The sequence below is a fragment of the Magnolia sinica genome, chromosome 17 (genome assembly GCF_029962835.1).
Source record: "Magnolia sinica isolate HGM2019 chromosome 17, MsV1, whole genome shotgun sequence".
In the NCBI taxonomy this organism is placed as follows: domain Eukaryota; kingdom Viridiplantae; phylum Streptophyta; class Magnoliopsida; order Magnoliales; family Magnoliaceae; genus Magnolia; species Magnolia sinica.
The window spans coordinates 73411015-73436854 of NC_080589.1; the positions used below are offsets into that span (position 1 = coordinate 73411015).

Below are 25840 nucleotides of genomic sequence, written 5' to 3' on the forward strand. Positions count from 1 at the left end.
TTATCAGAACCGTCCATCCTTTTTATCACATCATTTGAGGACATTAGTGCAAAAATAACCAGATCCAAGCTCAAATGAACGATATAAGAGACATTAAACACTCACCGTTAGAAACTTCTTAAGAGCCGTAGAAGTTTTGGATCAAGATGATATTTATATTTTACCTTTATCCATGTCTTTTTTACCTTATAAATAAGTTGGATGGCAAATAAACACTACGATGGACAGCAGGAATTTTTCAACGGTGGGTGTCATTATAACCCCTGCTTCGTGTGGTGTGGTCCACTTGAGATTTGGATCTAACTAATTTTTTGATATATATACTAAAACGATAGGGAAAAATGAATGGACAGTGTTGATAAACAGATAAAACGCTGTGGGACCCTCAGAGTCCCAGCCTGTTCCGAGCTGGGTACAGGCGGGGGCAGTACCTAATCCACGTCCGTTCGCCGGTCTGAAGGTCACACAGGCAAGCATCTACACACGTGTGGACTTTCTGCTTTTTTAAAAAGAGTGCTTTTGATGCTGGTAAAGGAGAGCGAGAAAGAGAGGTTGGTGGGTTTTTTTTTTTTTGAGTTTTTGCCGCCTCCGCCATTAACATTGATTCTGAGCTTTTCTGCAACTTCTCTCTCTCTCTCTCTCTCTCTCTCTCTCTCTCTTCTTTCATAAAGAAGAGAAGAAGAGAATGAAAGAGAAAGCCTCAGCTCCCTTCCATGGATGAAACCCACCACCCCATTCAGCTCCCCCTTCTTCTTCCTTCCAAGATTAAGAGATCTTTCTCCTTCCTTTTCTTCTTCTTCCCAACCTCCATTCTCCTACTTCTCATTCTCCTCCTCCTCGCCTGTAATGGCGTCAGCATCTTCTGCTTACGCCTCGACTCCCTCGTACCTACAAAACCCATTTCTTCTTTTCCCAAATCTTCTTCTTTCCTGTACGCTGTCGAGGAACAAATTCCACCCGCCTTAAACAAAACCCACCAAAGCTTGCAGCTTTCCTTTGCTCCTTCGAATGCCTCTTCTTCATCTCGCAGGCTGCAGAAATGGCCCAGCAGTAACAGACCCGTGTTGAAGATTCTGCAGCAGACCCCACGGTCGAGGCGGTTTTCTGCCAGAGCCAAGGAATTCTTTGGTGGTTCTTCTTCGGCTTGCAGCATCCGTTTCTTCATGACTTGGATTTCTTCGTTGGAATCATTTGGTCGCCGGGAATTATTTGCAGTTGAAAGCATCTTCAAATCGCACCCAAATGCGTGTTTGCTCATAATTTCAAGCTCCATGGATTCGACGCGAGGTGCCCGTCTCTTGAGGCCCTTCTCATCACAGGGCTTCCGGGTCTCTGCAATTTCGCCTGATTTCGCCTCCATTTTCAAGGACACTGGTGCAGAAGTGTGGTTCAATAAGCTGAAGAACGGGAACGTCAATCCTGGTGAGGTTCCCCTCGGCCAGAACCTCTCCAATCTTCTCCGCCTTGCTGTGTTATATAAATTCGGTGGAATTTATATCGACACCGATATTATAGTCATGAAGAGCTTCTCTAGCCTGAGAAATGTGATAGGAGCACAGACCATCGATGTCGAGACAGGAAATTGGAGTCGGTTGAATAATGCCGTGATGGTCTTCGACAAGAAGCATCCCCTTCTTTACAAATTCATCAAAGAATTCACCCTCACATTCGACGGGAACAAGTGGGGCCACAATGGTCCTTATCTGGTCTCTAGGGTCGTCTCGAGGCTGGAAAGAAAGCCTGGTTTTGATTTCACTGTCTTGCGACCGACAGCGTTTTATCCAGTTGTTTGGAGTAGGATTCGGAGCCTCTTTCATGGGCCCAGGGACAAAGGCCATTCAAAATGGGCAAAGGGAAAGCTCGCGCAAATTCGCAAAGAGAGCTTTGCAATTCACCTGTGGAACCGACAGAGTCGAAGGCTCAAGGTCGAAGAAGGGAGTGTCATAGGTCGTGTAATGTTGGATTGCTGCATCTTCTGCAATTCGTCGTTGGTGTCTTCTTTGTAAGTAGGAAGGGATCATCTCTATCTTCTTCAATTTCCTCCAATGTAGCCTGTGGGAATGGATTATCTCAATCCAGTCCATAGTTCCAATCTCTAAAAGAAAAGTTAGATAAAGAAAATCTTTTTCTTTTCTATGTTTTCTTCTTAGCACTTGCGTTTCTGTTATTTAAATCTGTTTATACAAGTTCTAGTAAGACATGAGAATGAATATTTGCTGTTCACCTTGCATATGTGTCTGATGTGATGTAAGGTAAAATTATGAAATTATCTATGGCAGAATGGGGAAAGAAAGAAAGAAGAATCAACCCATTTCATTTGGTGATTTCTCGAACTCAACCCATTGCAGATGAGATTTCCACAGCATTTCTGGTAATCTTTCTAATGAAAAGTGATGCCGGTATCGGCAATTTCTCTTTACTTACTGGAGGACAAAGCTCTTAAAGTTTAGAGCTAGCACCTAATTACATATTGCTGAAAGAAAAGAGGTTTAAATAGCCTTTTTGTGCTGAGGTGTTTGTTACCATATTTAAATGTCTATCCTGCACCATGACAGGTTCAAATCTTATTATCATTGTTTGGAACATTGGATAACTAGTGCTTGTATCGGTTTCCTGGAGGACACGGCTGCAACATGGCTTTGGGTCAACCTGTACCCGATTGATCAAACCCAAGTTAGGGTTGGGTTGTCAAGGTCCTGGGGTCGAGTTCGGGTTGGAAAATGCCAACCTGATTTGAAATCGGGTTGGGTTCAGGTTGTGCAAATTTGGATCGTGTTAGGTTGGGTTGGGAATAATCACATATATTTGGGTCAGGCTAGGTCGAGTATAGAGGAATTTGGGTTATCTTCGGGTTGGAATTCGGGTCAAGTCAGGTTGTGGATTGGGGCCTCTTTAGATCAGGTCGGCTCGGGTTGATCCTCGACCCAACCAGCCCGAGTTGCACCCCTATTGGAGGTTGGACCTGATTCTTGCTTTCTGACTGATATTACAGACATGATTTCTCACCTGTGTGTGTGTGTGGTGGGTTGGGTCCTCATGAGATCAGGTTGGATAGGTTGATCCTCAACCTGACCCGACCTGCCCGAGTTGCACCCCTACTGGAGGCTGGACCCAATTCTTGCTTTCTGACTGATATTACAGACACGATTTCTCATTTGTGTGCACGCACGCGCGCGCCACCTGAGTTGCACCCCTACTGGAGGCTGGACCCAGCTCTTGCTTTCTGACTGATATTAGAGACATGGCGTGTGTGCGTGGAATGGCAAAACAGAATTCATGTGTTCCTTTCATCTTGTGTGATGGAATTTGTCCCTAGCTAATGGATGAGACATTGGCATGTAGTTTCTGATTGTCTTCACATGAATGCTTGTTTCCTCGTCTCCTCTGTGCCCTTGTGTTGTGAAAACTGTGCTTTTACTCTTGAATGATTCAAGTTTGGAACATTCCGCAGTTTAAGATCTTTTAGCCATCACATGAATAATTAACTATACCAATATAGATTGGCCATTTCTGCAAGAATTCATCGCCTTTGATCTTGCAATTATCTGATTCATTGTTCTTTTCATGCTTGCAAGTTTGCCTTTTTTTTAGGCCTCATTTCTAGGAAACCCGATTTATGTAACCCATCTATTGTAGCTCTTCATTCTCCCAATATTTGTTGTCTTTTCCTTCCTAAAATAGGAGCAGTGAATGAACTCACAAGAGTTTCAACATGAGGTCATAGGTTCGAGTACCAATTGTGGTGAAATTCCACTGTGGTGTGACTTGTGAGTGCGTGGGGGTGCATGTGGTGTGAGTGTGTGGGGCTGTGTAGGGTGAGAGTGTGTGTGTGTGTGTTTTTTTTTTTTTTAAAGAACTCCAATTTCAACGAAGGATAGCTCCCAAAATTAGGAAGATTGCGGATGTGTGGTCAGTGACGCCCACAAAAGATGGATATTCTAAGTGGGCCTGTAAGAATGTGCACATTGAGATTAAGGGACGGGAACTTAAAATACATGATTGGCTTCCTATCGTTGGTAGGGTAGGTATCATTCATGTTGGGTGCATACCATCCGTAAAGGCCGTTACGTAAAGGTAATGGTGGTAACCGTTACACGTTACGGGGTCGTAACGGCTGTAATAGCCGTTATGGAAAAAAATGACCTGTAATTGCTGTTAACGGCACATTACATCCCCTATAAAACCCATAATAGCCCCGTAATGTTCTGTTATGAGACACATACATGTTTTTCATACTTTTTAATCAACATTACAGGGTAGATATAGGTTTTTTGGTTTTTTTTTAATAAATTAAAAAATAAAAAAGAGAGACCGTAACGTCCGTTACGGGGCCGTAAAAGCCGTTATGCCCTGTATCGTAAAGGTAATGGTGGTGGCCGTTACGGCCACCATTACTGTTACGGAACACCTTTATCCAAATGCTATTTTGAATATATGAGACTTCCCTGAAATAAAAAATAATAATAATTAACTGTGTACTTTTAAATATATGGTGCACTCATCTATGGAGATGTTTGTTAGAGACGACATCTATGTTCTATCCCTATTTACTTAACAAACATTTCCTCATTTGATGGCCAAAAAAAGAGAAGAAACGTTTGCTTTATTTATGGTAGATCAATCACTTTCAGGATACTGTGCAGCAGGAACTACAGCCATGCGGACAAAACAAATATGTTGAAGGCAAGGCAGATCTATAAGTTGAAGATTTTATTTTCCTGTCTCCTTGCATTATCTCTACTGATCTTATAGTTCATGCTTTTGGTGGGTTGAGTATTCATGGTTGTGATGCACATTGATGGATGTGTTTGTGGTCCTTATCATAAATTCTATTCTATCTCTGAGATGTGGGGACCACCAAGTGCTTTTATTCTTCCATAGTGCAAAATCACTGGTAAGGATTTCATTCTTTTCCGTTTCTATCAACATATTAATAACACCAAGATAAGCATTTGAGGGTGCACTGATTCATTCGTCTAGAAATTAAGGTTCAGGCTTTAAGGGTGTACAGATTCATCCATTGAAAATCATATATTTGATAAGTAGGACAATAATGCATGACCAAGGCCTGAAATTTTACATTTATAAGCTGCTGAATTTGTTTGTTACACCAACATGGTAACAGTATACCCAATGTTTTGAAAATTGAACTGGCCTTAAAGTCTTTTAGAGGCACATGTTTAAAGATTTTATTAACAATTCAATTTCAGAGGTATCTGCCAAAAACAATAAATTCTTTCAGAGGCAAAACAATTGAATTGTAAAATCAGGTTGTGAACGGTTAAAGTTTTATTTTTTGTACTTAACTAAAACATTAAGATCCTGAAAAAAGTGAAGCAAGAAGTTATGAATTAAACAGTCCAATACTCCATGTCAAGTTATTTTTATTTTATTTATTTTTGATAGGAAAGCTGCGAGCGAACCTGGGACCTCAGTGTTTTGGAATACAGTCTATCTACCACCTAGCTACAGGCTCGAACCCCATGTCAAGTTTTTTACTTAATTAGAGGAATGATCTGCTGTGAAAACTTACTGCGTTTCAATGTCACTACTGTCCCACCTACTCTGGTCTATTAACAGGTGATGGATTTGGTGGACGACATCTCATCATAGTTCGATATTGATTGGACTGCAATGAGATTTGTGCACATTGACCCTTCGTCCTTGTTCCACTCTGGATCTCTTCTCTATGATATTCATTCACTTGTTTTCATAGTAACAAACTATACAAGGCATCTGAAATTCCATTTCATCATCCTGCAGTCCAAGGCAAAAAATCTAACTTCATAAAACGGGCCGTCATGAGACTATTTATTCATGCAAATAGAGTACTTGCTGAGGATGGAATACTACAATCACTTTCCTGCAGTAGAGTACTTGCTGAGGAAGCTGATGGTGAGCTGGTTCACCTGGTCTGGGAACTGTTCCTGAACAAAATGTGATCCTTCAGGAATGAATGTGATCTCCAAATCTGGGACCTGGTCCTTCACCTTTCCGCTCTTTATGTAGTCCTCCATTCCTGGGAGTTTGAGGACATAGTCCTTCTCACCCATGATCAGCAGCGCAGGAACTTCAACTTTGGGGTCTCTCATACTCAGTTCTTCCTTCAGCGTCCTAATGGGAGCCCACAAAATTGTTAGTGCTCCAGTGATATAAGTTCGTGAGCATCATATAGAGAGAGAGAACACTTCCCAGCATCTTTTTATGCAGTATTTGTATTCAACTTTGTACCTAGTCTATATATGAGTCATTATTGGCCATATAGTAACCATATCGATCACTCGCGTTACACAAATGGGGTGAGTTGGTCTCATTAAGGTAAAGCACTGTATTGGCTGATACTGGTTAATATTGGACCATATTGGTGTTGATATGACCATAAAGGCCCTCTTTTGACTTTTTTTTTTTTCTAATTCTCTCACTCTCTACTTCTTCATTTCAACCATGGAGGGAGCTTAGAAACTCATTCAAAGTGGAATGGACCATTTTGGGAAAATGGCAACTCATCAGTTATTTTTAATTTTTTAAAATCATCTTTTGTTCGTTGTATTTCAGTGTAATGGGCCCTAATCTACCAAATGATGTTTGATTTGTGTTTGACTAGGGCCTATTTGGTTGGCTTTCAGCAGGTCAAGTTGACAAACAATTTTTTTTTTTTTTATAATCAAGTTTCAATTTTTTTAAAAAATAAAAAAATAAAAATCAAAGAATGGTCTAATAAACCATTGAATGCATGTTAAGAAGAAGAAGAACAGAGCATAGGTTCTGGCGTTTCACAATTTCTTTTCCAATTCTCCCAAAAAATTTTAAAAAAATTTGGGCAAAAAAATTCTAGCTGATGTTGTACATTTTTTGGCCTGGCCGATATGTCCCTCAATATTGATAGTAGTCATGCGACAGCTCACTCCCTAACTATATTAGCACGGTATATTTGGAAACTCAGAAGTAACTTGGCGTCAGGTAGGAAAGCTTTTCCATGAATTTAATGTTTCAATTTGTCCTGTAGTAGTATGAAACAAATGAATTTATCATTTTGGAGCAGAAAAGTGGAAAACTGATAACCTGCATGTCTGACTGTCACTTCTGCTTGGCCAAAATGCCTGGGAAGTTCAAAGCAAGGTGGCCCTACTGACATATTCCTGTTTTGGGTTACTTTCAAATGCACCCAAGACGATAGAATATGAAAACATAATGAAGGCTAGCTGCCATAATTTGGTTGCAGTTCATCTTCTGCGTAGGAGTTTGAAAGCCCTACTAACCTATATGGCACTTGCAATGGGAAACGGAATCTGGATTTCTCATATAATGTTGCATAGGCAGTCAGATCATCGTCCGTGAACCAGGGCGGTAAAGGAGTGGATGGATCGACTAGGTCCATGATCTCCTGATCTTCCTCAGCTATCGGGATTTCGCTTTTGGAGAACAGAATGTAAATATTACGCACTACAGTCTTGACATCGAACCGCCCAAAATCTGCTTCAGCTCTTCCAGGCTCCTGTAAAATAAACGTATTGGCAATAGATTGACATGGGGGGTCGGATTTTTCAAGCTTGAAAAAGAAGTAAGAGCTTAAATAGTATTCGCATTCCCTTCCATTGCTGAATTACCAAATTGCCTCTGTAGAATGGAGAGTCACAACCCTCTCTGATTCTTCACAAAAGGTTACCATTTTACTTAAGATTGTAGAAAGGGTGCTTTTGAGGGATTACAACTCTCGATTTTAAGAGGGTGTAGAAAGCTGAAAGCCATGGAATTTCTAACTGCTACACTGCATAGAAATTCTGATTTGCTTCTGTTGGAAGCAATCAATTCGTGTGAGGTTACAAGCATCACTTGCATTAATTGGTGAAATCTGCGTTAAGTACTTGGACTCTTTAAAAAAAATAATTAAGTTTCAGTAGGGCTGATGTTGTGTGCAGCTTTAATGTCCTCTAATAGATCTCAGTTCCAACAATGAGCATAGCATATCGCATTCAGTATCTATTCCTCTCAACATGGCAGGATAAAAGGAAAACTACATTACCTGCCACCTCGATACATAGAAGCCTTCAGGGAGGAGATCTTGGCGTATTGCCTCGGGACCAGGAATGAGAAATGGTACGCCTAATTTTATGAATCCCAACAGCCTTTCCGGATGAATAACAGCGAATAGGGAAGCGGTTATAGCTCCAAAATCCTTCGCGACAAGGAAAGCCTTCCCCACCATCATCACCAAGAATCAACATGTTAACGACTCTTATGTAAGGAAAGAAAGAAAGAAGAGTAAACAATTATAGTATAAGCAATTAACTTTGGAGTTGACTGGTATAGTTTAAAATTCAAAACTCATGTGGAATGTAATTTTCTTTCCTAATACTTCATTTCTTCTGACATGCACTTATCTTTCTTTGATTTTTATATTGAAAGAACATAAAAGCAGGAGGAAGAGGAAAAAGAAAAGTCATGAACATCATCGTATCTTAGCCTTTTCTCCCAGCGATTTCGGGGTGCCTTTTAAATGGTAGATTGGCAAGAGTTCTACAAACGGCTCTGCCCACCAGACATTATCCTCCATCAGTAATAGATTCATGTGTGCCACTAATTAGATGATAGGGCATTTGGGTACAAGTAAAACTTAAAATTCATACTGTAAAGTTTTTTTTTCCTTATATTTTCTTCCCTTCATTTCTCTGATTTATGTTGTATGCTTCTGTTTGTTTTGTGTTATTTGATGAGGAAATACAGAAGCAGGAAGGAGACTGAAGTGGCATATGCAGGAGGACTGAGAAGTTCACATTTTCTTCATTCTTCTTTTCATTTCCCTGATATTCCATTATATTAAAGAAGTCTTGTACTAAGAAAGATTTGATTCACAACTTTGAAAATCACAGAGCAACAATATTTTTGTGAATTCAGATTCCTCATGTTTGAAGTAACCTTGGATTCAAGCATGGCTTAAACTGAAATACCTTCAAAGCAAAAAAAAAAAAAAAAAAAAACACCAACTCTCTGTACATTCTTTATTTCATTTTTCTGATATTCAGTTGTAGTGAAGACGTCTTTTACTAAAAAGATTTGGACGGTGAGAAGTTTTTGTGAACTTGAATTCCCCGTGTTTGTTTAAATAATGTTGTATTTAACCCTGGCTTAATAAAATTCCTTCAATGCAAAAATAAATAAATAATCTGTGGCTATCAGACACCTTTTGGATGCCAAACAAATCAAGCATGGCGACAAGATCTTCAACAAGGTCCATGAAAGATGCTTTTTCCAGTTCGGGAGGCTGTTCGGAGAGTCCGTAGCCTCTGCAATCAGGAGTGATGGCCCGAAATCCAGCATCAGCAACTGCAATCATCTGGTGCCTCCACGAGTACCATATCTCAGGGAATCCATGCAAGAAAACCACCACCACAGAACCTGCACTTGAACAACAACACTTAAAAACCATACAAAAGCAGTGGAAACAAAGCAGGTCAGAAAATGAAAACAGAGGTAGTTGGGTTCGATACCCGTTCCTATTTCGGCGACATGATGCTTGAGGCCTCTTATCTCGACGTGCCTGTGCTGTATCAGCTCCATTCTTCAGATGGCGATCGGCGATGAATTGGAGATGGAAGATGAGTACACTCAGGAAGAGTTGCAGGTAGTGATTGTTATAAAGTAGTAAGATGCTTTTTCCCACGTGTTTACTACTATTCTTTTATGCTCACAGAAATTTAAAACTACCATGGTTACATGGGGATGAAGATAACTTGGAATGATTGCATATTTGCATCTACTGCTTGTAGATTTAGTAATTTGAGCTTATGTTGGGCCCAACGTGATGGTTTTTTTTTTTTTGGTGATCCAAAACGTACATCAAGTGTGCCATCTCATTTTCACTGTAAAACTCAAAGCTCAGGCCCATCCAAAACTTGGGTGGGCTACAACTTGTATAAATATTTTTAAAAATCATACATAAAACCCCTACGTAGAGTTGCCTGCCCGAGTTATGGATGTCCTGGGTTTTGGGTCATCTCGTCATCTGGTGGGGCATGCGATAGATTAGATGGCTTGTACATAGCAATTTGGGTGGGTCCCACACACAAACGAAAAGATTCTGTGGTAGGCATCTCCCTCCCTGTTGCTCTAGTTGTTCCCAGTAGGCCTGTCTGATATTTCAAATTTCTGGCATATTGGCCTAACATGGGAGCGTGCATCTGATGGACTGCCTCGATGACACAGATGCATCACAGTGGGCCCCCCAGAAATGGAACTTATGCAAACTCACCTAGTGGTCAACGGACTACCTGCCCCTTGTCCTTTGTTTTTTTTTTTTTTTTGTAATGGTCGGTGTAATGTGCGTGATTGGGTATTTTCTAATGATATGGTGACACTCGATGTGATTTCTCAACTACATGCTCTTCTATAGTGATATCCCCATGCAACCTTATCCAGTGGTTGGGGGCATGTACTCACTCTCAGCGTTTAAACCGTTCATTCAGTGGACCACACTCAAGAAAATGATTCATAGGATTGGCTATTGCTTGTGAATTTTTAAAGCACATCCTATACGCAATTGATTTCAGTAAATGAACGGCTCAGATTAATTCATCAATCTGACATATATGATGTGTAATGGAGTACCATATTACTGTTCTTCCAGCTTCCCTGTATGAGTTCCTAAGGATTTTCAAAAATGGAAATTTGGTTTTACATTTCTAAAGATATTGTTTGGATTTTAAAAAAAGAAAACCTATTCCAATGACTAGAATTTATTTAATCGATGCTAAGGACGAAATCCATGGTTCATAATGTTCATTCGAATACAAGGTTTCTTCCTTATCTATCCCAATTGAAAAAGAGATGAAATCTGTTGGGTGGGTCAATGAAAAGAGATGAAATCCATTGGGTCAATGGAGATGCTAAAGCGTCGATGGAAGGAGAGATGAGAATGTGTGTGTGTGTGTGCAGGTGACACCCAAGGATGGTCCAAGACTTTTTGTTTTTCTTTACGTAAGTTTTGTTCTCTGTAGGGTAGAGGAATTAGGATTAAAGAAAACACAAGTTACCATATTGTACCATCTTATATTCTTCCATGTCTTATGACATTTAGTTTGTAATTATACCTTAACTGATGTAGAGTGGGTCGCAGTCACTTTTATGTCCTTGATGGATCAGAGAAGGCCTGATCAGAAGCAGAAGTCATCAAGACTGTCAAAACCTTAACTATTGGATCCAATGGAAAAACTACTTGTTGAATATTTGATCTTTAAGATTTAAGTCATAATTAAGTTCTTAAGAAACTAGTGGATCCTTTGTTGGCTAATGTTGGTCTTAATATTGACTCATGTTGGTCTCAATGGACCTTGATGGATGTGCCCAATCACACTAACTTTTATTAGTCACATGATGACCTTATAAAATGAGTCTAGGTACACCTAATCAAGACTTTTATTCATCACACATCCGCATGTCTAAGGATTAATAAAAGATAGTACATCTTCAAGTTAATCATAATCCACACGTGATGAGTTTCATGGTCTAGAAACTTGACCTCAATCCACCAATGCAAGCACCCCAACAGGTTCAACCCAGGATCTTATATCTATAGTATACTCACATTTCCATGTGGGGTGAGGAATGTATAATGACTTCTTGTCATGCTCAAAGATACAGACTTTTCATCTTGGCTCATAATCAGTCCCCTTATATACAGGATAAGCACATACAAAGTAATAACTATAAGTTTGTCTTATAACCTATTAGTTGGTCATAGCACAATAAGGTATTGAGATCCATGGCTACAACTCTTTCTTGACCACTGACCATTGTGTTAACTCTCAAGTTTTCAAGGATAAAAATAGATGAATCCCTCTCTTAACTCATGTCTATGGACATTTGGAATGCTCCGAATAACATAATCACGTATCCATTTAGGACCTATGTGTTAATGAAACCACAATCTCTGTTGTTAACTTTGCGTTCTACATTGTTAGGGTCCATCTCTGTAGCCATAACTGGTGGGGGCAACCGGTCATTCGTGATTGAGTTGAGTAGTTGTGTTTATCGTAGAGGAATCCATTCATGGATTGGCGGGCACACAAATCAACCGTCTTCGAAAACCACTATGAGCCTTAATATGCTAGCCATGTGAATGAGACATTGTGGTGAAACCTTACTGTGATGTGAGTGCAAAAAAAAGAAAAGAAAAAGGGGGCTAATCTCAGCCGTAGATCATGACAATTATGGGTCCCACATGCATAACTTGATATGTTTTAGTATGTAGTGTCACCTTGAACTTGTATGTATATGGGTTAGTTGAAGAATTGATTCTTTGGTAACCTTTAAGAACTTGAGACTGGACACAATGGATCATCGATAAGGGAGAGTTGTGAACCATGGATCTTAGTACCCTACTTACACTATGACTGTGCAGTAATCTATGTGAGGTGACTAACTTGGGTTAGGATGAACAATCTCCATCAGGGAGCTGACTTGGTGTCGATAAACCTTCGCCTTTATCCTACACGGCAGTGTGAATTTGGAAGGACAGAATATATCCAGGAGAGGACATTAGATGCTTACATTGATTAAATGAAGATCAAGTCAATAATCTGGAACCCATCAACTTGGATTGCATATGAATAGATTCGATTAAGATAAGAGACTCATCAAGTGATTTTTTTTGCTACACCTACCACTCTAGATATTTTAATCAATTTTTAAAAAGTTTTCAACCATTAAAGTTTTGTTTTAACTATTAAAACTGCTTTGATTGCAGTTGATGATGATCTGATGGCCTATATATGATGTATATTATCTGGTCAGCATAAGATATAGATATCTAAAGGATGTGTATATGAGTGGAAGGATTAGATCATAAGTAAATATGTGGATAGGGAAATTTGATGAACTTCTTTTACAATAGGTTACATTGAAGTAGGGTCCTTACTCTTGCTCCGGTGGTAGACTCTCAGGAGTTTCAACACCTGTTTAAGGGTTCGAGTACCCATAGGTGGTGAAAGCCCACTACGGCGTGAGTGTGTGTGTTAAAAAAGAAAAGGTTACATTGAAGTCCATAGGATGGAGGAGCACCCTATTCAATATACTCCTGAAACCCTAATCCCTCTATATATATATAATCCTATCCTAGAAGGGAGTAGCCCTAGAGCTAAAAAGAACCCTATGCACTGACCTCCTTGTACGTGTGGAAGAAGAGGAGGAGAGAGAGAGAGAGAGAGAGAGAGAGAGAGAGAGTATTTACACAGCTCTTTTACCTCTATGCATAGGGATGGATCAGGGAGAGATCTTCTAGGTTGGATGGTTGTTATCGATATAGTAATCTTTACATTGCGCAATCGATTTGCAGCAAGTACAATCTAAACCCTTCATGTTTAGATTGCTTTGAAATTTGACATGATCATTTACAGGTAGTCTTGGATGGAGCGGTTGGATTTGATTCACTAGAGAAAAGTTTAATTTTACTGCGCACTTAGTTGAAACCCATTGAGTGGTATTAGAGTGAATCTCATACAAGATCCATCGATTTCTAATTTTTCAGTGAATTTTGGTCATTCCTCTCGGTGTTTGAATCCGTCAACTGGTGGTCCTCTGAATGAGGATCACACTTCAAAAAGTTTTGGTTTGATTAAATTCTTGGATTTGGAGATCCAACCTAATCAAGTTTACATATTTGCTAGCGTTCAACATTGATATGATTTTGATTAATGATTATATGAACACAATCTAAGGGCTGATCAAAGTGATTTTTACATATTGGGTATGTCTCTTACATGGTGTTTTATTATATGGGTATATGGTGATGATGGTTTTTCATGTTATTGATGGTTTTCAATAATGGTTTGAGATTGGGTGTTATTCATTAATGTTTTAATGCAATGAACATCCCACATATTTTGGATCTTGTGTGCATCATCTTGGATAGCCCGGATTGAACATGATGTGGATGTTATAATGAGATCCATGATGGTACTTTTAACATTATCTGACGAGGTCCATGGACACTCGATTATGGAGAAGAAAATGGAAATTAGAATAGGGGAAATTACAGGGTCATTAAATCCAATGAAAGGAGTGGATCATGCTCACATTGCCCTGAGGTGGGGCCCACTGTATAGCCAACTTCTCACCATGGACACCTAATCATGGAGAAGAAAATGGAGATTAGAATAGATAATTACATAGTCATTAAATCCAATGGAAGGAGTGGATCATGCTCATGTGGCCTGAGGTGGAGCCCACCATGTAACAGCACGCATATATACATGCGTTTCCCAAAAGGATGGGGTGCCATTTCTCACGCTTTTCAAAAAACTTTATTTTTCTCCTCCTTTATCTGTATGGATATTGAGTTGTGAAAACTCAAATATCTAAAATCCTACATCAACTAGGCTTTTAAAATTTTGGAGATTTAGATTTTCCAAATTGGGAAATTGTTAGAGAGATATGACTTTGGAAATTGTCAGAGAGATATGACCCACATGTCATGATCAAGAACGTTAGATGATGCATTATGCATGTTTGGTGACGAAATCGCTTCTGCGGGTCTATTAGACCGTATAACCACATCAATGTGTGTGGCCCACCCACGGCTTGATGTGGATGGGGTCCCAAGCTTTTTAGACTGAAAGATCAGTGCGTGGGGCCACATTCTGGCCACTCTGATCTATTAGCAAGTGATGGGATCTGGTGGACCCACATTTCATCATCGTTCAATTATAATGATATGACTGCAATGTTATTTATGCACATCCTTCTTTCACTAAGTTCCACTCTTGGAATTTATTTTTTTCTCGATGATATTTATTCACTTGTTTTCATAATATATAACAAACTACATAAGGAATCTGAAATTCCATTTCATCATCCTGCAGTACAAGGTGAAAATGAAACTTCATAAAACAGACTGTCATAAGACTTTTATGATTTATCCATACCACTAGATGACCATCTCCCAAGAATCGCAAACAAACATCAAGGACGGAATACTAGGATCACTTTCCTGCAGTAGAGTGCTTGTTGAGGAAGCTGATGATGAGCTTGTTCACCTTTTCTGGGAACTGTTCCTGAATGAAATGTGATCCTTCAGGAATGAATGTCATCTCCAAATTTGGGACATTCTCCTTCACCTTACCTCTCTTTATGAAGTCTTCCATTCCTGGGAATTTGAGTACAATGTCCTTCTCACCCATGATAAGCAGTGCAGGAGCTAGAGTTTTGGGGTCTTTTATATCCAGTTTTACCTTCAGCGTCCTAATGGAAGCGCACAAAAATTGTTAGTGTTCTAGCGATATAAGGATGCAGGATGGATGCGATGAGGTCGATCACATGATTATACGCATGTGTACACACACTAGATTAAAGGTTTCCAAATCAAAATTTTCATTGGGAGTGCCCTTGTGGGCACATACAGGCTTGGACATATTTCAACACAATTGACAAAAGTTTATGTTAAGCAAATATATATATATACACACACCTTTTTATTCTCCCATTCTATCCGATACTAAAGAAAAACACAAAAAGACAAAAAATTAAACCAATACATTAGTTTTCAAAGATTCATAGAAATACACATTATATGTGCCACTTTACAAAATGACACCTTTCAAATTAGCACGAACTTGGGAGAGCACTATTAAAATTTGCACCAGACTGTCCAACTCGTGGGCCTAATTGTGGATGGAGGATACACCAAAATTCGTCACTGATTGAACAATCTTAACCATCTGATGAAAACATTTGAGAAATACTGTTTTTTTTTTTTGTCTTGTTTATTAAATCTTTTGGAAACGACTCAGGTGACCCGTTCGGCCCCAAGATCAGTAAAATGCACCAGCTCACCAAAGGCACTAATGGCATACATGTGCACTAGTCGAACCGTACGTCCATATTGTGGGTCCCATGACGAGAGAAAATAAGCCCAAAATCACACTAATTGGCAGAAAATTAGTTCTTGTGAGTTCCATCCAAATTACTCTAAATCCACCGAGCTTCTCTAGAATCCTCACAGAGATTCCTCGAATCCATAAGGAAAAAATAGAAATAAATTCTGATAAATTCGAAAATAAATTGATTGATGATAAAAATGAACTTACAATTCTTTAAATAGCAATATCAAAACCCAGGAAGAAGTTTCAAAATCAAACTTCAACTCAAACTCTCTAAAAAAACACAACTTGCTGTAAATAGTAAACTTGCTATTTATAAATGGTCATGATTTTAATTAGACTTCATGGTTTTCTTTGGCCTAACCAAGTTATTCTCTTAATTTTTCTAAGCCCTTTTCATGTTGATCATGACTCCTAAAGCTCAAAGGATCAAGAGTTATGATCGAACTAAAACTCACTATAAATAGTAAAAATGAAATTAAAATGGACTTTTGATCATCGATCTGATGGAATCTCACAAATCCAACATGGGCAACCCGACATAGCGGGGTTGGTTGGCTAAAGTAGCTTCGCCTACCCAAAATCATATATGGTACATGGAATAACTCATTTCGGTTTAGGAGATACGCCTACTTTAGGATTTTGATGGTCCTAATCACTTTCGCCTCCGATCAGGCCGTCTCAAGTCCATCTTGGCCATGAAAGTGTCTGCAACCCACTCTACATCATATAAGTTTCATGAGCGTAAGATAGAGAAATTACACTCAACAATGGTATAAATATAGGCCATGTAGGAGTATTATTAGCCATATATATAATAGCCCCATCAATCACTCGATCATGTTATGCAAATTGGGTGAGTTTTCTGCCTAGGAGTTTGAGAGTTCTACTAACCTATATGGCACTTGCAATGGATAACGGAATCCGGATTTCTCATATAAGGTTGCATAGACTGTTAGATCATCTTCCGTGAACCAGGGTGGTAAAGGAGTGGATGGATCAACTAGGTCCATGATCTCTTGATCTTTCCTAGCCACCGGGACTTCGCTTCTAGAGAAGAGAATGTAAATGTTACGCACTACAGTCTTGACATCGAACCGTCCAAAATCCGCTTCCGCTCTCCCAGGCTCCTGTAAAAGCAAGCATATCAGCAATAGATTGAACTGAGGGATGGATTTTTCAAGCTTGAAAAACAAGTAAGAATTTAAATAGTATTCACATTCCCTTCTATAGCTGAATTATCTAAGTGTCCATGTAGCATGGAGAATTATAACCCTCGGTAATTCTTCGAGAAAGAGTTGCCGTTTTACTTACACTGTACAATGGGTACTTTAGAGGGATTAGGACCCTTGATTTTAAGAGGGTGTAGAAAGTTGAAACTTATGGAGTACTTTTAACTGCTAGGTTGCATAGGAATTCTGATTTGCAATTCTTTTGTAAGCAATCAATGCGTGTGAAGTTACATGCATGATTTGGCATAGTTTGGTGAAATCTACCTGCATTTTTCTTTTAAACTTAAATTTTAGGGTTATTTTCATATTACCGCTTACTTTTTAGGGTTATTTCTCGAAAAATGCTTGGTTTTAAAATATTGAATGTAAACCGCGAAAGTTTTCCCTCCATAAAACCTCCAAGTAGAGGTGGCACACAGTTTTAGAACCTTATTTTGTAAAAGTCCAAAATGGAGTTCATTTAAAATTAAACCGACACAGAAGGGGCTATCTTGTTTAGTGGTTTGAAGTTAGGTGGTGTCCACCATGGTATCCGTGAGAAATCCATCCTGTCCATATGTTTTGCTAGCTCATTTTATGCTATGACCCTGAAAATGAGGCAGATTCAAAACTGAAGTGGGCCATAAGAAAGAAAAGAGTGAAAATTGTATGCCCACCATTGAAACATTTGTGGGGCTACAAGAGCTTGGGATCATGCTTATGTTTTTGTTCTTTCGGTTCGTCCCTGTGGGAATGACCTTACAAACAGTTGGGCTGCTTTATGAATGGTTTGGATTGCATAGAAACTAGAAAGTTTTGAATGGTAGTAAGCCCTTTACACTCTTTCCAGCCTTGTGGCCCACTTCAGTTTCAGATCCAAATTATTTCTGACAACATGTCTTAACATGAGCTTCCAAAACAGATGGATGGAGTGGATTCCTCACAAACATCATAGTGGGCCGCCCACATGCAATGGGGTCAGTCCGGTCGTTCAAACGTACCCGGCCACCTCTGGCTGTGAGGAGAGTGGATTAGGTGCACCGGGTTTCACCCAATACCGTGGCCCCCTGACCGTGGGGCCCACCTTGATGTACATAATGTATATCCACACTATCCATCCATTTTTCCATATCATTGTAGGGTATGGGCCAAAAAATAAAGCAGATCCAAATCTCAAGTGATGAAAACAAAAGAAACAGTGGTGATTGACCATTAAAAACTTCTTGTGGGTCACAAATATTTTAATTCAAGCTGATATTTGTTTTTTATTTCCTTTCATCTAGGTCTGTGTGACATTATCAAAAGGTTGGACAGTGCGGATATCCAATACATGCATCAAGGTGGGCCCCACTGTCATGTTGGGTGAGGCGACTGTCGCACCTAGAGATGGACAGTATCGTGGAAGCTATGTGGGGCCCTCATGGTGTTTGTGAAAAATTCACATCGTCGATCCGATTTGGCAAATGATTTTAGAGCATGACTCCAAAAATGAGGCAGATCCAGTGCTCAAGTGGACCGCACCAGGTAGATCCTTTACAGGATCCAGAGATTGCCCACCGTTAAAATCATTCCAGGGGCCTCATTTTTGGGATCATAGCCTAAAATGATATGACAAACGTCGAACATACACATACATAAATGTGGGCCCCATCGACTCTTCTGCATGCTCACCCCTTCAAAATGGCTTTTCCAGACGTTAAGGGGACGTTTCGTCCATGATCAAAGCCAAAGAAGCACTTTTCTCACAGGATTTTTAAACGGCAGGTAGATTACTTTAAATATTTTAAAAGCTAAATAATCATAAAAGCAGGCAGTTATATGAAAATAATCCTTAATTTCAGTATGACTGATGGTGTTTACCTATTTAATGTCCTCTAGCAGATCTCCAATACATGAATTAGAACAGTAAGATGTCATTTAATATCCATTCCTCTCAAGACAGCAGGATGAAAGGAAAAGCATATTACCTGCCACCTCGATATGTAGAAGCCTTCAGGGACGAGATCTTGTGGGACTTCTTGTAGACCGGGAATGAAGAATGCCACGCCTAATGTTATGAATCCCAACAACCTTTCGGGATGAAGGACAGCAAATAGTGAACTGGTTACAACTCCAAAATCCGCTGCGACAATGAAAACCTTCCTCACCATCATCACCAACAAGTCAACATGTTAATGACTCTCAAGAAAAAAGAAAAGAAAAGAAGAGTAGACAATAATAGCATAAGCAAATAACTTTGAGGTTGATTGGTATAGTTTAAAATTCAAAACTCATACAAATGTATTTTTCATTCTAAATTCTTCATTTCTTCTGATATTCATTTATCTTTATTTGATTTTTATGTTAAAAGATTGGAGAAATTTATTAGGAGACCGCATGAGGAAACCTTAAATTCAGATCGCACAATAATAAGCAAATGTAAATAAAGCATACACAAGTACAATATTTTTTTATCTGAAAAACTCTATGGAGAAAAAACTATGGCACAAAGCGATAACGATTACTATGAAAACAAAAAGTATAATAGATTGATGAACTTACAACCAAGAAATCTTTATTTTCTCATCTTCAAACTCTAGAAATGTTTAAGCTCCAATTGGAATACCTTAATCCCATAAGTATACTCGTATATATGACATAACACCTAAAATAGGAAACTAATGGTGCAATTACGCAAAATTGCATACGCTGTTGATTTAATCATTGATTAATTGAAATTGATCGAACGGTCCTTGATCGATTGAGCACACCATATGTTCAATCACTTGAACATGCTCAAAAGTTTTCAGAAAGTTTATAAGTATGTTTCGAATTTTGTCGATCGATAGACCTGATAATTCGATTGATACAGACTATCCAAATTATCCAAAAACTTTTATGGGAAAAAACTACGCACAAAGAGACAATAATGCACTATGAAAGCAAAAATTACAAGAGATTGAGATTATCTAATTCGAACAAGCCTCGAATCACCCAATCTACACCCTTGAAACCCTAAGAACGAATTATAAAGATTTTTTTTTCTTTTTTATATACCATATTTCCAATTACACTTATATATATAGTCTCTAGGAGAATCACAATCGAAATAGAAAACAAATCTCACACTAGTGCAATTCTGCATGCACGTTCGATAAAACCTTCGATGACACTTTGATGTCATCAAATATCCTTCGATGGCATCAAACATATTCGATATCATCGAACAAAACACCAAAACATTCAAACAATTAAACATTGATTTTCTCGATGTTATTGAACAGTCTTCAATGACATCAAACATCTTTCGATGGCATCAATCAAGACACTTAAAGTGTCCAACAACAACATGAGAAATTCTGAATTTTTCAGATGGCATCGAGTTGTCATTGACAGACCTGTTGAATTACAGATTTAGGACATCAATCAACAGGATATTCCCGTTTCTTTGAATAAAATTTCTTCAGCGCAAGAAAATAAAAAAATAAACAAATAATGTATAGCTATCAGACCTTTGGGATGTCAAACAAATCAAGCATGGCTACAATATCTTCAACAAGATTTCCCATTTTCTTTGAATGAAATTTCTTCAACGCAAAAGGAAATAATAATAATAAATAAATAATAAAAATAAAAATCTATCGCTATCAGACCTTTGGGATGCCAAACAAATCAAGCAATGCTACGATATCTTCAACAAGGTCCACGAAAGATGCTTTTTCAGGTTCGGGAGGCTGTTCGGAGAGTCCGTAGCCTCTGCAATCAGGAGCAATGGCCCGGAATCCAGCATCAGCGACCGCGATCATCTGGTGTCTCCACGAGTACCATATCTCAGGGAACCCATGCAAGAAAACCACCGCCACAGAACCTGCACTTGAACAAGAACACTAAAAAACCATACAAAAGCAGCTGAAACAATGAAAACAGAGGAAGTTGGGTTAGATACCAGTTCCTATCTCGGCGACATGATGCTTGAGACCTCTTATCTCAACGTGCCTGTGCTGTATCTTCTCCATTCTTCGGATGGCGATCGAAGCTGAATTGGTGAAGGAAGACAATTACACTGACGAGCTAGAACTTGCAGGGAGTGGTCTTTATAAAGTAATTTTTCTGGAGAAGGAAGATAAGTTTTCCTACTTGTTTGGTATGTGTCTTTATGTCTATCGATTTATTATTATTATTATTATTTTTAAATATCATGGTTTCTTTGTTAGTTACACCATTTTTAATGGATCATGTGTATTTTGTAGTCTGCTCTGTAGTCTGCGGACTACTAAATTGAATTTGTAGTCCGCTAGTTGGAACATGTGAATGGAGATTATTTGGAATCATCACATCCGTTTAAACATTTGGGAATTCGAGCTTCCGTTGGGCCCATTGTGATGCATTTGTGAGGAACCAAAACGGACATCATGTGTGCTGTCTCCTTGTCACTTGAAAACCCAAAACCTATAGGCTCATTGAAAAATAGGGTGGCCCACAACTTATAGAACGATGTTAAATCACCCAAGTGATGGAGTGTCCTGATGGATGGCCTCGATGACACAGATGCGCGATCATGGAAACAAGATTTCCCCTTATCCTTTCTTTCCCATTTGTTTGTATATGGTGCTCAATGGAAGCTGATTAGCTGGTGCAACAGACACCAACTAACCTCCCTGGTGTGTTTGTCACGCCCCGCACTTCCGATATAATGTGTGTACCATAAAACTCGAGTTATGGCTTGTGACTTGTACAAAGGGTGCGTTTTGGGCTTGATAATATTAGATGGGATTAGGTGGGATGGAATTGCATTTGGTCCCGTGTAAATTCTATAAGGTGTTTTCGGAGGATGGGAAATTTTTTGTTAATGTGAATTTTGAAATCCACTACACATGTGAGCCCCACATTGATGCATGTGTTTATCCATGCCGTCCATTCATATACACCATTTACATGTGACATTTTGGTTACATATATGTATACCAGTGACCCACATCTGTTATGAATTTCGTTTGTTGATTACAATTCTATGGTCCACCAAATAGAATTTTGCTTAATCCATTATTTTCCTTGAAGCAAGAATTTTATCTCAAACATGGGATTGAGCGGCCAAAATACCATGTATTTCTAGACATGCAATCATTGTGCAATAATGATGTTAATCCCATCTAATACAATTCAATACCATTTAATCCCACCAACCAAACATGCCCCCCGTGTATATGAATCATTTTTGGGATCACACTAAAAAGTACCATTTAGTGGTTAAACCGTTCATTCAGTGGACCACACTCAATGTTATTCTTTCATTGAGCAGAAGCCATTCATTGAATGTTTGTAGAGAGGGCCACCAGATGGGTTGAAAGATGCTGTGGACTACACTTGTGCGAAGCACTGAGGAGCTATTACAATCTAAACAAAGATAACCATAGGATTTCCGGCAAAGAGACGGGGCCCACGGCATATCAGATGCGATCGAGTGATGACAATTGGATCGTTCATCTAGTATCTATTATTGTAGATGAACAAGTGGTTCAAAGTAGACATCCATCAGTGTTCTTGTTAATAAGAGGTATTCAAGAGCAACCGCAATAAACAATAAATCTTGGTACATGGAAGTTAAGAAAATGATGGATGGGATTCTCTGCTTTCTTATGCGATTAGATTTAGTGGCTCAAATAATATCCTTTTTGTTGTAGGGCCCTCCCGAAATTCGGGGGTCAAGCATAACTCAGCTCCCAAGTTTCAAAACATCACTTATGCAACATATGCAATGATGGATGTATGTTGTCTATATGAGTGCATGAAACATGGAGTAGATTAAGTCAAACTGCAAACATAATCCAGGGATAGGTGAAAGACGCAAGCGGAAGACTAAAGAAATATATGTGTATATGTGTAAGTCCCTGTGATATATATGCTCTGCCAGGTCATAATTACAAGTGTTTGTTTTCAAAATATAAGTATCAAAATGGAATCATTCATTACAAAAGAAACCCAGAATCCCCGTAGCTCAGGACAAGGCTCACATGAACCCGCCTGAGAACTGCATAAAAGAAAATGCGTCCACGTCATCCTCATACTCCTGCTCTGCCTCGAGGGTCACATCATCATCTGCATCTAAGATAGAGTCTGGTTGGTGTTGAAACACCGTCCCAGAATGTGGGAGTGAGTGATCAACTCAGTGGAACTATACAGTAAAAGTTAACATATTATCAATTCAATCAAGCAGTAATGATAAGGCAATACAATCAAACACGTCCTAATTACTCTTGTTAATGCAAGGATGTATGTAGAAATGATGCATGCTCTCGCCTGCACTCCCTCAGCGTCTTCATCTTACGGTACGCATGACAACCTCCCGCAGTGCCCACGACGCCAAAGCACATGCAATGCGGTGCATGAACATGATTACCAAGTTGTTATTAGTCCTTTTCATACAGCAGGATTGGGAAGCTAAGGTACCTTCCTCATATCAATTCCCAAACGGTGATCCATTCTAGGGTCGTCAGTCCTAGACAATCTCATACGATATTGTGGTTCTAGGTCGCTGCAAAGGGCTCGTCACCAATCAATGCATGCCTATCATACCTTAGTTACTACCCTAAGGCTCGTCGCCTCAATGCAGTATCAAGGTATGCTCGAGGTCACTACAAAGGGCTCGTCACCAATCAATGTAGGCCGACAGCGCGAATATAGTGTCTCATACCACCATAATCGGCTCACGAGTCTGGTGTGCTCACTGGCACTACGGGGAGGCTTATCGCCCCAGCGTAGGCAGACAACTCGACCACGGTGTCCCATACCACCATGCCCGGCTCATGAGTCTTAACGGATAAAGGTAGAATGGTTAACGGGATTGCATTGGTAAGTTTGGTACCCTAGATTCAAACAATAGCGTCCATACATGGTGTACATAAACCGGGATAATCGGGTTACTTGACGAGCTCGACTAGCACGAGCGCACGCTGAGTTGAACGACATAGAGTGTGCAAATACTCCATATGGCCAAACCACTGTCGATAACCCTAATACGACTCGAGTTCGTCAAACACGTCCTACGTGGCGAAAACAACCTCGGCCACGAACTCAAGGTTTGTTACCGATTCCCTGGACTATTTCATAGTCCCAAACACATTCAAGTATAACAGATATTCATACCAGCAATTCAGAACAGTAATGGATCAACAATTCTAATCATACAGTATGTGAGCATTTGATGAATATCAACTTAACATGGATTTACACATAAGTAGTGCCTGAATTTAAACAACAAAGAATGTAAATTGCATGTAGGAAATCATACACACCAATAAGATAGTTGAGAATCTCTTCTCAACGCCCGTAAACAGGATAATATATTACACACTTGATCATTCAGACATTTCTACAAACACTTAGACTACATATTCCAACATACATGACGTATGTTGGTGATAACACACATTTGGACAATTCCTTTCGCCAAGGAGTTGATACACATACAACTAGCACAAATACACGACAATTAATCATGGCAAACACATGTTCGTATTTCATACGTATACGATACTTTCTACATATACAAGGAATACACAAATCTCAATATAGCTCATATATATCAGGAACGCAATATAAACATCGCATTTGGCATGTGAAATTTCACCCACAACAATAATAAACCATTAACCGACATTGAAAGCCTTGAAAACCATAACCTATACGAATATAGTCCGCACCTTAAACCAGAAAGTGCGCAACAGATCTGATTCAGACGATAAGTCTTCGTCAACGGCGACTAGATAACCTAAGGCATGAATAAAATGAGCTACATCAACACTTAGACTATTCTAAGCTCCAAAACAGGCTAGGGTTTGATTGACTTACCCAAGAATGAACTTAGAATCGCCGGAATAACGATTCAGAAGTGATCGTTTAGGGATGCAGAGTAACATGGAAGAATCTCAAGATGATTCACCAACTTCTCTCTCTCTCTTAGCTAGGGGTTAGAAAATTTGTATGGAGTTGAGAGTGAGGGTTTTAAGGTCTTTATATAGGCCTAACATTGATGAAAATAGCCCCAGGGCCAAGGTATACTTAGGTTATAGCCAATTCGGGTCTATTTCGATCCAACGGAGCACTTCTGAAGGTCCCTTTTCCACGTGCGGTTGGACTTAAGCTCACTGACCATGGATCTAGGTCAGACTGAGTTTTTGTACCGATCAAATTAACAGATCAGCCGTGGCAGACCTGTTTCAATTCAACAGTCACCGAAACTCGATTAGGTCCACCGGCACTTTGACATGTGTGGGCCATCCTTCCTGATCCGAGGGTGAATTTGGGTTAGAATCCAACGGTCAGAATGCTTAAAATCGGCGCGCAAGCGACACGACTCAGATTTCATAAATTCATATTTAATTTCTCACCTTTCTCACACTCTTTACTGTGGACTCAAGCAAATCGTCTCAGGACATCATCTGGACTTGATTTTTGAGGTGATTGTCAAGCCCAACAAGGTGATCATAATTGTCTAAGATCATCGCTATCAGACTTTCGACGCATGGTCTAGGTCCGATACAAAGTTTTCAAGTACTCCCAAGAGCACCTGGTTTAACGTTGAATCCTAGATTTCAGGGTAACATAGCGCTAACGATTCTACAGGTTTTGGGTCTTGCAGATCAAATTTAAAGTGATTGGTGCTAATTTTACAAGTAATCGAGTTTAGTGCCTAGTTAATCCACATTTAACTTCTAAAGAATTTGAGGTAGTACTCGGGTCTTTGCAGGAAATTTTTCGGGTCATTACAATCTATCTCTC

At 39.4% G+C, this 25840-nt stretch overlaps 2 protein-coding genes and 1 long non-coding RNA gene across 6 annotated transcripts; 2 read left to right on the plus strand and 1 right to left on the minus strand.

Moving 5' to 3' along the window:
• The first annotated feature begins 544 nt into the window (after window positions 1-544).
• Window positions 545-2230, plus strand: LOC131231241 (uncharacterized). Its single transcript, XM_058227373.1, has one exon. The coding sequence runs from the start codon at window positions 714-716 to the stop codon at window positions 2004-2006; it is 1293 nt and encodes a 430-aa protein (XP_058083356.1). The 5' UTR covers window positions 545-713; the 3' UTR covers window positions 2007-2230.
• A 3614-nt stretch (window positions 2231-5844) lies between these two features.
• On the minus strand, window positions 5845-21252 carry LOC131231138 (uncharacterized). 4 transcript variants are annotated; one of them, XM_058227231.1, is made up of 5 exons: window positions 21009-21252; window positions 9182-9396; window positions 8024-8194; window positions 7260-7495; window positions 5845-6114 (listed from the first exon to the last, which is right to left on the minus strand). In XM_058227231.1, the coding sequence occupies exons 1-5, from the start codon at window positions 21076-21078 to the stop codon at window positions 5856-5858; spliced, it is 951 nt and encodes a 316-aa protein (XP_058083214.1). In that variant the 5' UTR covers window positions 21079-21252; the 3' UTR covers window positions 5845-5855. The 4 variants fall into 4 exon arrangements, with proteins under 4 accessions (XP_058083214.1, XP_058083213.1, XP_058083215.1 ...); XM_058227230.1 differs by lacking the exon at window positions 21009-21252 and adding an exon at window positions 9489-9779; XM_058227229.1 differs by lacking the exons at window positions 5845-6114; window positions 7260-7495; window positions 8024-8194; window positions 9182-9396 and adding exons at window positions 14736-15234; window positions 16767-17002; window positions 19051-19221; window positions 20716-20930 and having other exon boundaries at window positions 21009-21226.
• Window positions 8190-9433, plus strand: LOC131231139 (uncharacterized). The gene is made up of 2 exons (XR_009164217.1): window positions 8190-8601; window positions 8725-9433. It is a non-coding gene; the product is annotated as an uncharacterized LOC131231139 (long non-coding RNA).
• Window positions 21253-25840: the final 4588 nt, after the last annotated feature.

Bases quoted from the DNA above. Each gene is read 5' to 3' on its own strand.
- LOC131231241 (XM_058227373.1), top strand. From the start codon at position 714: ATGGATGAAACCCACCACCCCATTCAGCTCCCCCTTCTTCTTCCTTCC.
- LOC131231138 (XM_058227231.1), bottom strand. From the start codon at position 21,078: ATGGAGAAGATACAGCACAGGCACGTTGAGATAAGAGGTCTCAAGCAT. The intron at 8,195-9,181 runs GTGTCTGATAGC...ATGGTGGGGAAG, and splicing joins ATTTGTTTGGCATCCAAAAG to GCTTTCCTTGTCGCGAAGGA. The intron at 7,496-8,023 runs GTAATGTAGTTT...TTTATTTTACAG, and splicing joins TCTATGTATCGAGGTGGCAG to GAGCCTGGAAGAGCTGAAGC.